This window comes from Phoca vitulina, unplaced genomic scaffold, assembly GCF_004348235.1.
Source record: "Phoca vitulina isolate PV1807 unplaced genomic scaffold, GSC_HSeal_1.0 scaffold13, whole genome shotgun sequence".
NCBI lineage: Eukaryota > Metazoa > Chordata > Mammalia > Carnivora > Phocidae > Phoca > Phoca vitulina.
Window position 1 is genome coordinate 5713708 of NW_022589716.1, and position 12059 is coordinate 5725766.

Here is a 12059-nt window from a genome sequence, read left to right on the forward strand (position 1 = left end):
ATGAATAAACTGACACATACAATTGTGGATAAATCTTAGCAATACAATATCAAGTTGAAAACAAAGCAGCCTCAAATTAAACACAGAAGAGCAGCCTTTTCATAAAGTTAAAAAGTAATGTATTATTTTAAAATATATATTAGAGGACATAAAATGGTATTTTAAAAAAGGAAAGCCAGGGTATAATAAACACAGGATGCAAGACAGTGTCATCTCAAGTAGTAAAGGCAGGGGACAGTATAGAAAGAAATGGCTTAGCTAGATTTATATGATGGTTAAGATCACAGCACAAAAGTATTATAATATATGGAGAAGTTGATGCACAGAAATGGTAAGTGTCATGAACCAAGAAATAATCCAACATTCAATTCAATGTCCCTAAGATCCATAGTATGGTTAAGAGATGAGATCTGAAGAGAATTAGTAACATAGAAAACGATCTTCAAATTCAAAAAGCTCAATGAATTTCAACCAGAGAAACGAAAAAGAAATCCTCATATTAACATAGGGTAGTGATACTGCAGTACACCAAATACAAAGAGAGCATATTAAAAGCAGACCAAGAGAAAAGCCAGATTACTTAAAGAACAATTAGACCAAGAAGTTTCACAAGAGAAGTAGGGGAAGCCAGGAGACAACAATAACAGCTTCAAAGTGTTGAGAAAAACTTTTAACTCAGCAAAACTTCCTTTAAAAATGAGAGTCCATGTTCACATAAAGACTCATACATATACAAGTCTTACACTTGTAATATTCACAACAGCCATCTGGGAACAATCCAAATGCCTATCAAATAACGATTTTATAAACAAACTCTGGTAATACCTACCCAATGGACTACCACTCATTAATGAAAAGGAACTACTGAGACACATAACATAAATGGATCTCAAATGCAATCTGCTAAGAGAAAGACACATCAAATACTATCTAGAGTATGACTCCATATATACATGACATTCCGGAAAAGACAAAACCAGAGGGTCAGAAAGCAGTGGCTGGCTGCCAGTAACTAGGGATAGAAGAAGGGGACCACTCACAAAGAGCCCAAGAGAATTTTCTGAGATGACAGAAATGTCTATATGATGACTGTCAGTGGTTACTTAACTGCATGCATTTGACAAAACACACTGAATTATGTACTTATAATTAAATATTTCTATAAGAAATTTATATCTACTGACTAAATAAAGCTGATTTTTAAAACAGGGTGAGCAATGCAAACAAAGAAGATCCTTTAGACAAAAACTGAAAAATACGATAAACAAAAAGTCACTAAACAAAATCTTTTAAAGTATTTAGGTCTGAGGAGAAAGGAGAATAAAGAAACTGATAAATGTAAACAAATTAATAAGTCAGTTTGTGTACATATAAAAAATTGACAATAACTGATGGGAAGGGGCACCTGGGTGGCTCAGTCATTAAGCGTCTGCCTTCAGCTCAGGTCATGATCCCAGGGTTCTGGGATCGAGCCCCACATCGGGCTCCCTGCTCGGCGGGAAGCCTGCTTCTCCCTCTCTCACTATGTCTCTGTCAAATAAATAAATAAAATCTTAAAAAAGAAAATAACTGATGGGAAGAAGGAGCAACAAGAAATTATAATGTTGGACAAAACAGCATATAAATTGGGAAGGCTGAATGATCAGAGTATCCTAAAGTACTAATGTTGTTCAAGATACTGATTAGCTTTAGATTTTATTTAAGTGAAACATAGCGGTTAAAGAAATGCCACAAAGAATTAAAAAAAAAAAAACAAATCAATCAGCCATAAAGCTATTAATCAGACACAGAAAAGTCGGTAAAATCCTACGAACAGGAAGATAGCATACTTCTATTAACATCAAATGAAATAAACTCTAAAGCAAGTCTCAATAAAATTCTAAGAACTGGTATAATACAAACTGATTAATGGCAATTATATTTGAAATTTAACAAAAAGAAATTTAAACACACTGCAAACCATAATAGTATCTAGAACTAGGTTATGATAAAACTGCACTATCAAAAGAGTAGTTCAAATAGTACTTATGGAGAAATTTAAATCCTTACTTTACTTTGAAAAGAAAAATACTGAAAATTAATGAGATAAAAATCCCAATTATTCCAATTAAAATTTTAAAAAATTATATAATAAGCCCAAAAAAGTGGAAAAAAAAATTACCAAAATAAAAAAACACTGTTATTCAGTGATTTGTACTGAAGGTACTGCTAGCAAAATAGCAAGAGCAAGGAAAAAGGACTAGAAAGGAAAAACAAAAATTTACATGATGGGGACTGTTGACAAAGACAAAAAAAAAAAAAAAAAAGGCAAAACCCCGTATACTTTTGAAATATCAGTGAGAGTTCTATATGGTCACCAAACGAGATCAATATACAAAAGTCAATTGCGCATCTACACACCAGCAACAAGCTGAAGATGTAACCAGAAATTAAGGTTCTCAGAAATGAATACACCAAGATACCTAAGTTTTTCTGGAAGAAACTATAAACAAGGAGATTAATGAAAAACTTAATATTTAAAATATTAAAGAAGACCTAACTAGACAGAGCATATCTGAATACTCAGTTTGAATACAGGAACAGGAATACTCAAAATTATAAAGATGTCAAGTCTCTTCAGAATCCTCTTGGTGGGGGGCGGGGGTGTGGAGGGAGTAGGAGAATCGTGACAAGCAGATCCTAAGGAGAACAAGTCTCAGAAAAGAGATGACATCCCAGAAGATCAAGTAGGGGTTTGCTCTACTTGCTAACAAGACTTAATATAAGCTACAGTCACATTATTAGCCCCAAAACAGATCCTCCCACATAGAAAAACTTATTAGAGACAGTGCTACAGATCAAGGAGAAAGGATTGGGCTTTCAAGTGAATGGTGCAGAGACAACTGGGCATTCACTTAGAAAAAAATGAAACCATATCCCTACCTCACAACATATACAAAAATTAATTCCCAATAAATTAAGCACAAGAAAAGAGCATCATCACCTCAAGGATAGGGAAGAATTTCTTAAAACATAGCACTAACCATGAAGGAAATATACATGTGATATATTCAATTATACCATAATTAATAAATTCTATATATCAAAAGACACAAAAGAGTCAAAATACAAGCCACAAACTGGGAAAAAAATACTTGCAAAAATTATTACCAAAGCAGAATTATATTTAGAATACAAAGAATCTCTAAAAAATAAATCCTAAACTCAAAATGATAAATACTAAACAAACAGCACCTATAAAAAGACACTTCACAGAAGAGGAAACAGGAATGGCCAATAAATACATGACAAGATGTTCAATCTATTTAGCAATTAGGGTAATGCAAATTAAAATCATGATGAATTTACTATTACAAACCCTGACAATCTCAACTTAAAAATTCTGGCAGCTGCATTATATGAATGCAATATCTCATTTTTTCAAAAAATAAATTAAATTTTATTTTGTAAAGATTTTTTTATTTATTTGAGAGAGAGAGAGGGAGCACATGGGCAGGGGGAGGGGCAGAGGGAGAGGGAGAAGCAGACTCCCTGCTGAGCAGGGTTAGGGTTAGGGACTCGAGCCCAGGATCCCAGGACCCCGGAACCATGACCTGAGCTGAAAGCAGACGCTTAACCGACTAGCCACCCAGGCAACCCCAAAAATAAATTTAAAAAAGCTTCTCTGGAATAAATGTTTTCTAGCACCCAGTGGGTCATCATGTGGCTTGTTTTTCTACAAGCATGACAAAGACAGCCTCTGACACAGGGATCAATCAGCATTTTGACTGGTATGGCACAAGATTCACTAGAAAACAAAGTTCTAGCTTTAGAAACTTTACCATTATCTTTGAAGAGTTACCTCCCACCAATTTCCACTCTTTGGCTCCTCTAATAGCATTTAAATGTTATCAAGTAGAAACCTAGTCTTCACTGTCAAAAGAGACTCTATCTCAATATTTACCAGTAAAGTTTTATACTCACTCATCAAGAGAATATACTTACTCCAAAACCCCTTGGTGCCCAAAATCAGAAGTACCGACTTGGGAACTTTTTGCCTGGCTCAGAAAAGAGAGTAACTCACACAGGCCACTTACCTGTCATCTGGCCTTTTTGTTCCCCGCTCATAGGCAGAAGAAGGTGGTGAGAGAGAGCCCCTTCGTTTCCTTTTCTCTTTATTTTGAGTTTGCTTGTCTGGGTCTCTCTCTCTTGACCTGTTAGGAGTCTTTGGGGCAGCTGTTTGATCTCTGAAGCCAACAGCATCCCTTCCTCGTTCAGTTACTAAGGGAAAAGGGTTTTTAAAAATTTACTTGGCAGACTCTTCTCCATCATGATAGCATGTCAACTGTATAATACAATTTCTATCCAACAAATGGGTCTATGGACTCCTCCCTCACAGGCCCATCCAGAATTTGGATGAGACACAAGGTGGTGTGGTGTGTGTGTGCGCACTCTACTTCCTGAAAGTCCCTGCCATGAATTCTCTTTTCCACCTTCCCCAACCAAACTCTGAGTCCAAGCCTTCAACGTTTCTAACAAGTTCTGTGGAACACACTCATGCAAAATGTTCCCATTACCTTTAACAGGGAAGTCTGCTTGAAGTTCAAAATGTAAAAGCCTTCAACTGCCTCTGTAGCTCTGCACATTTACAGTTTACAGAAGAGCAGCCTGGCATGCTAAGCATAAAAACCTCAAAGGGAAAAAGTCTCTTCAATTAAAAAAAAAGGGGGGGGGGGGAAATAGAAAAAATTTTTAACAACTACCATTTCAAAAGGAAAACATCACAAACACAGATGATGACAGGTAATAACTCAGGAAGTTATCAAAACCAGAGAGCTACATCTTCAAAAAAAGAATGCCATTTTCCTACTGAAAGATAATACTATTAACATTTTCTACTCAGCTTCTTTACCTAGAATGGTCCTCACCCAACTCCACTGTCACTGCTCCCAAAAGCTGTGCTAGGTATTACTTTTTCACTGACCTCACCTCCTACTTTCTCACCCCCCTAAGAAGTCTAAATCCCACCACTGAATATTTCAATATAAATTAACTGGTACCACATGCTGCTGCTTTGTTAGCACGGCTACCCTGATTAATTGGACTGCTCTCTTCTTAAGAGAATTTCTTATAAAATATCTCTCACAGCACAGAGCAGATTCACAATAAACACTAACTGCTTTTTCTTTTTCTCACCTCAGAAAAACATGCTATTACTTGTTTTCTTCCCTAGTGGCAGGGTTAGGTTTACATACGCCATTCTTGTAGTTCTCCTGTTGGTGGGCCCAAAACTCCATTTATTTGCAAAAACGGTTAATCAAGAGCCATGTATGAGCATTTGCCAGTGAGAACAGAACTCATCTCTACCACACGCTGGTAGAAAATGCTATACAATTAAAACAACTGTTCCAGCTCACAGGGTAGTAGAACACATCATTCTTTTGGGAAGTACTACTATCTAGTTTCATCTAGGTCTGCCCATGACCACCCTATTTCCTTCTTAAAACAAGGTTCCTTGTGTTGGTATTAACTTCCTTAAAATGTAGCTATTTCTTCACTATATCCTGGTAAAGTAAGAAAAGGAATCATACTAACAGTTCATATTCTGACTCTGCATCTTATAATATGTGAGGTAGAGAAGTTGTTCCATTTATTCTGGCTGATTTTTTTCATATTATAAAATGAAAGTAAAGCTAGACTACATATTTCCCAAAATATTTTACAGTTCATAGGAATTTTAAAAGTGTTAGGCTCTTTAACTGCTTGACATTGAGGGGTAACTCAGAAGCCAGGCTTTAATTATAAGTATTTCTTATAAAAAGCCTGAGACTGATGGGGGGGCACATATGTGAAGGAGAGACTAAAGCTGCCACACAAAAGGTGGCTTCCTGAAAAGATCACAGTCATCATCCATTATAGACAATTTTCAGAAGGCATCTCTCAGAGGGTACACCAGACTAGCTATTGGCAAAATATTGGGGGGAAACCCTCATAGATATTTAAGTATTGCCCATCTTGCTAATGATTTCAACTCACTGAACCCAGAGAAGCTAGGCTCGCCTGACCAAGATTACAGTGCCACTGGTTTTGCCAACCAGCACTACTCAACCCTGCCTTCTTTCTTATAGGAGAAATTCTCTGTAGCCGTAAGTAGGATGTTTGGCTATGAAGAAACTAAACCAATAGAGTTAAAAATATTCAAAACAAAAATAAAACCCCAACAATGATGCAAAGTACACCTCACAGGGCTTTAACCTATAAGATTATTTAACCAATAAGACTTAAGATTATAAAAAGCTCTTCATGCCAAAAATAGAGAAAAAGACCAAAAACAAAACAAAACAAAAAAAACAAAAAGGAAAAACGCCAAAAATATGATCACACTGGCTCCTTCCCTCTATTTATGTTGGGTCAATTCTGGAGGGCTCAAGAGATCGACAATAGCCACGATAACTGATCTATTGTTTTCATCTTTAAAGAAGCATATTGGAAAATAACCAAGTGGTAAAACCCAGAAACCAGACTACCATGGCCTCCCTGTTATCTTTTCTGTAATAATGATTTTTTTCTTTTTTTTCCCCCAAGATTTTTAAGTAATTTTTAAGTAACCCAACGTGGGGCTCAAACCTACAACCCTGAGATCAAGAGTCATATGTTCTACCAACCTAGCCAGTCAGACACCCCTGAAATAATGATTCTTAACCTTGTAAGGGATCACTGGCTTCCTGAGAATCTGATGAAAGTTTTGAATTTTCCCCAGAAAAATTCATGTAAATAAAGGATTTTGCATATAAACATCTACAGGTAAAGACTTACACAGACATTTAGGAATACAGGTTTAACAATGCCTGCTCTAGAGGAATAAATGGAAGAAAAGCTTCTAAAAGCCATGATTTCAAGGAAAGCAACAACATAGGCAGTATAAAGGGACATCTCCTTTGGCAAAAATTCACTAAGAAAGAATAAAAAGGCAAGTTTCCAAACTTTTACACCAATTATTTCATTTACCTAATTACATACTGTCCAGTTTCAAAAACAAAACAGCTGAAGTTCTTATCATTTACCTCTGCATATTTCCAAAAGAGTATTTGTAAAGCCATATACACAGAGTACCTCTGAATACCTACTTGTGTTCTCCTTTTCAGTTTGACTTTTCTTTGGAATTCGATATACCTCCTGCAAAAATAAACCAAGAGAAGGGTTATTAGCATGGAGTGCAAGTGATTGTGTTTAAGCTGACTGATTTCACATGGTGACAAAGAAATAGGAATGGGCTGGTATTTAATTATTCTCCAAAATTTGACTTACATCTAGCTTTAAATAAGAATAGATGCTGGTCCCTTAAAAACAAGTAAAAATGTGTAACATATAAGCTACACATACACACACACACACATTTATTATGTATATTTATGTTTCATTTTGTTTTTTAAACATCTACCAAGAGGCTTATATGATCTCATTAGCCAAGTAGCAAACTAATTATATTTCTGGAAGGAATATACTTCCTGATAATCTTCTTTCCATATGCTTTCTGCATATAAAATGAAGTCATCTATAGTTCCTTTACTGAGAGTATTCATCAGAACACTCTCATAAGAACAATTCTAACCTCTCACTTGCCATCGCTACTTAAGGGAAGAAGGTTAGTAATTACTTAGCTATATAAAAACACCTCAGAAAAACTGTATGTGTGAAGACAATGCCTGTTGTTCCTATTTTTCTATAAATGAAAAACTTGGCTAATGGCCAAATGTAGTATTTCCTTTGTTATTTTTAAAAAGAAAAGATAAACATTAGATCATTGTTCTCTTGAAACAGCATCTAAGTGTACCAAAATTGTTCTTGACAAATGTAAACTATGTTTTTAAGCCCTGAATACCTTTTCTTGATGTAGGAATCTAAGGCTTAGAACACGTTCTGTCCCCTGACAATCCCTTGCTGTTTTAGTCATCAAGTAGCTCAACATTTCCTTATCCAGTCACCTTGGTAAGTGGGCAAATGGCAAATCCACACATTCTCAATGGAATATCACATGATACTCTCCATTTAGAGTAATCTCATAATACTGACCATACCTATATGATTTGGTAATTTCATTTTTTTTTTTTAGCAACTGTAGTCCAAGAAAATCAAAGAACTCCTCTTTCCACATGATTATTGGTTCTAGCAGTATGTGTGGAAAGTAAGAGATAATCCACATGCCATACAACTGAGGAAGGGTTAAGATTTAATATTCAGTTGCAATTAAAGATGATAAATACAGACCAAACAGATACTGGGCAATCTATATGAATATAGATTTTTTAGAAAAAAATCCTTCAACACTTCATACATGCTGATAAATTACCTAATAAAGATGATGACTGTCATGATTAGATGTGTACTTATCCTGTGTGTCAGGTTATCATACTAAGCATTTCAAATGCATTACCTTTTTTGAGCTTCAAAACATCTCTATGAGGTTAAGTACTATTATCTCCATTTTACAAATGAGAAAACCTACTTAAAAATCTTAGCAACCTGACCAAGGTTATGATGCTATCGGACAGCATGACTCCACAGCAATTTTATCTTCTGTACTAGATGACCCAGGATATGGTTAACAGCATTATCTGGGAAGGAGTACCACTTGAGGAACCTAAGCATAAATGTAGGTGGCATCCTCTATTCCCCCAGCCCCTCTTTCATATGTAGGACTTCCACTAGAGCTGTGATTCTCAACTCTGGCTGCACAATTAGACCACTCCAGGAAACTTTCATAGACATACTATGCCAGACAAATAAAATCTAAAATTCCGGGCATGAGTCCCAGGCATCTGTATTTTTTTTTTTTTTAAGCTCTCCACATGATTCTGTTGCCTACATGTAGAAGGTTGAGAACCACTGAACTACTATCTTCTCTTAGCAGCCTTCACTCATTCCTCCTCACAAGGGAGAATTTGAGAGAACAAACTGTATATGCCTGTCCTCAGCTCAAAGCCACCTGGGGGTGGCTCCTCCGAGGAAATGTCTGGAGTTGTCAAGCTGTCAGTGTCTAGCTGTGGGTAATAGTGAATCAGGGTATTGTATTTATAATACAGTATTTATACAGTAAGGACAAAGCTGACATTCTTAGCTCTGACTCCTCTGTCCACCCCCCAGGGGGTTACCAAACTTGGGGAAAAAGTAAGAATGCCACTTATCAGCACCTACTCACACTATAAGAAAAAACAGGTATTCTATTAATTTTTGAAGGCTTGGAAATGACTGTTGCATTTGGTACTCTGTAAATCTAGGCACTCCAAAAGGTAACGTGTTCATCATAAAGGCTGCTTAGAACATACAGATATGCAGGTCTGTGTCAACTAAGGATTACATAATTTTTACCTGTTTAGTTTCTTTTGCCTAAGATCTTGGGCATTACAAGTGTCCATTACAAGCATTTATAGTAATTTATCACACAGACCTCAAGCTGGGACCCATTCTATGGTGGCAATTAACGCACCAGAGGAAATGTTTCTCAAAAATATATTAACTCTATCAAAAGCTTAGAGCAACTGGGGGCTATTGGGTGGCTCAGTCAGTTAAGCATCCAACTCTTGATTTCAGCTCAGGTCATGATCTCAGGGTCGTGGGATTGTGGAGAACGGCCTGAGCCTGAGATTCTCTCTCTCCCTCTACCTCTTCCCTCACCCCCTGTCTAAAAATAAAAAAGTTTAGAACAAATGCTAAGTAGAAAATGTATTCCGATATTCACAAAATGGATGATTATTACTGACTTGTGACCAAAAGCTATTGACTTTTACTCTGTACCTAATACTATGGGGAACAAATTCCATCAACATGCACCCAAGCGCTAAGGAGCTACTAACTTGATCCTCCTCTTCATATAGTTAAAGCTGTATATAAAATTTTGGGGCACCTGGGTGGCTCAGTCATTAAGCGTCTGCCTTCGGCTCAGGTGAACTGGGATCAAGCCCCGCATCGGGCTTCCTGCTCGGCGGGAAGCCTGCTTCTCCCTCTCCCACTCCCCCTGCTTGTGTTCCCTCTCTCGCTGTCTCTCTCTGTCAAATAAATAAAATCTAAAAAAAAAAAAAAAGCTGTATATAAAATTTAAACTGGAAACTCAAATTATCTACTTCAAGGCCCTGAATTTTTCCAAAGTCCCACAATAATGCAACCTGAGAAGGAAGCAGTCATATGAAGATTACTGTAATATTTCTTAAAATTATTCTATCTTGTGGATAAATAGCAATAAGGTTAGCTTACATGATATGGAACACTGGAATAGTGTCATACACCTGCAGGCCATTGCAGAAAAATGTTTATCTGAGTTGGCTTCACTCACATTAACACTCCATGTAAAATCATTTTCCTCTGTTAAAAATTCTACTCAAGAGACTGGCATGTTATGAAAGAACACTCAATTGTGAGTCAGGAGGCCTGGGTTTTGGGATTATCCCTCCCCTCAGAGAGGCCTAAAAGAATCTGGTTCCCCACTCCACCTAATATTCTTCACCTATCACCCTGTTTTACTTCTTTAGTGTCTAGGTGCTGCTCCTAATTAACACACACTCACATGCACTCAAATTCTTATTTGTTTAAGTGGTTTTTTAAAAAAGATTTTATTTATTTATTCGCCAGAGAGAGAGAGCAGGTGAGCGCACGAGCAGGAGGAGTGGCAAAGGCAGAGGGAGAAGCAGGCTCCCTGCCAAGCAAGGAGCCCAATGCGGGACTCGATCCCAGGACTCTGGGATCATGACCAGAGCCGAAGGCAGACACTCAACTGACTGAGCCACCCAGGTGTCCCTTGCAGCTATAATTCTTAAGGGCCAAGATTGTCTTACTCTTTGCTGTATCTCTAGCAAAAAGAAAATGCCTGGCACATAGACAACACTCAACTACTTGTTGAATGGACCAGTAAGTGAAATACTACTCATAATTTACAGAAATCACCACAGTGCTAAAAAACTTCAAAGTATTACACAGCTCATTTTTTAAAACTCACTAAATCTATACCTTCATTCTCTTTCATCCCTGGTAAGAATGCTGTTTACAGGCCTCACATATAACCACAAACATGTTTGTGGAGTTGTATTTCCAGGGTCAGATTAGTAAGTGTGCCTCCGCAACATTTTGAACTCTTATCAATGCTTAGAACTGCCCACTCTTGGGCAATTAATCATTCCTCTTCAAGGGCTCAAAATCAATCTTCAGAAATTGTTTGATACACACTAAGTCACTGATAAGTTCATGCACAAGCAATGCATCCAACATCCCTTTATAAAAGTATGTAAATATGTGTGGAGTTGTTTTTAATTTGTAGACACAAAGAACAAGTTCTTTGATGGCTATTTGTGGAAATCTGGTATGCTCATTTAAGAGTCTCATGCTCTACCGACTGAGCTAGCCGGGCGCTTGGTATGCTCATTTAAATAACAAGTATTTAGGTAGAGACTAGGTGTTAAAAGCACGTATCAAGGGTCTCCTATTTTTAAAGGACACTGGAGATACATAGTAGCGGCCACTAAGCGGTTTACAGGCTAACAATGTGGCTGACAATTCTTACTGCATGCCATGTCCTTTAACTGCATTCTCATACACTCTTACATTGCTATGAGCAGTACCTTTGCTGTATCTACAGTACATAGAAAACAGGCTCAGAGAGGTTAAATAACTATACCAGGGTCATACGATGCCACAGTGAGCTATATATTGGACCCAGGATCTAAGCCTAGATTTGTCTCTGTCCAAAGCATACACTTTTAACCACTACTACTACCTCCTGAACACTCAAGGAAAAGAAAAAGTAAACATACACTATCATATACTAAAACTGGCCTTAGGAGAGAGGACTGGAAAAAGCATCCTGAAGGAAATAAACATTTGAATTATATTGAAGGATGACTAGGAGTTGTATATAGAAAGAAAGAGGACGAAAATAAAAATATGGTAGACCGAACACATGTGTTTATTACAACTCCATCCTGAAGTCCTATAAAATGACAGTGAAAGAACAAAAAAGTATAGACCCATCCATATTATCTTTTCTTTCTAGGAAATGAATACTGAATGTACATGTATACTTAAATTTCTTT

The 12059-nt window shown here is 36.9% G+C and overlaps 1 protein-coding gene across 3 annotated transcripts in view; it reads right to left on the minus strand.

The window, feature by feature from the left end:
- The window catches only part of SETD2 (SET domain containing 2, histone lysine methyltransferase), a 124193-nt gene that overhangs the window by 33546 nt on the left and 78588 nt on the right, over positions 1 to 12059 (minus strand). For 2 of the 3 annotated variants that reach the window (XM_032412597.1, XM_032412598.1), the window contains exons 13-14: positions 7107 to 7155; positions 4077 to 4260 (exon numbers count right to left, since the gene is read on the minus strand). In XM_032412597.1, the coding sequence (XP_032268488.1) occupies positions 4077 to 4260; positions 7107 to 7155 (233 nt within the window). Of the gene's footprint in view, positions 1 to 4076; positions 4261 to 7106; positions 7156 to 12059 lie in introns of those variants that run through there. The other variant, XR_004300426.1, reaches the window with a different exon arrangement.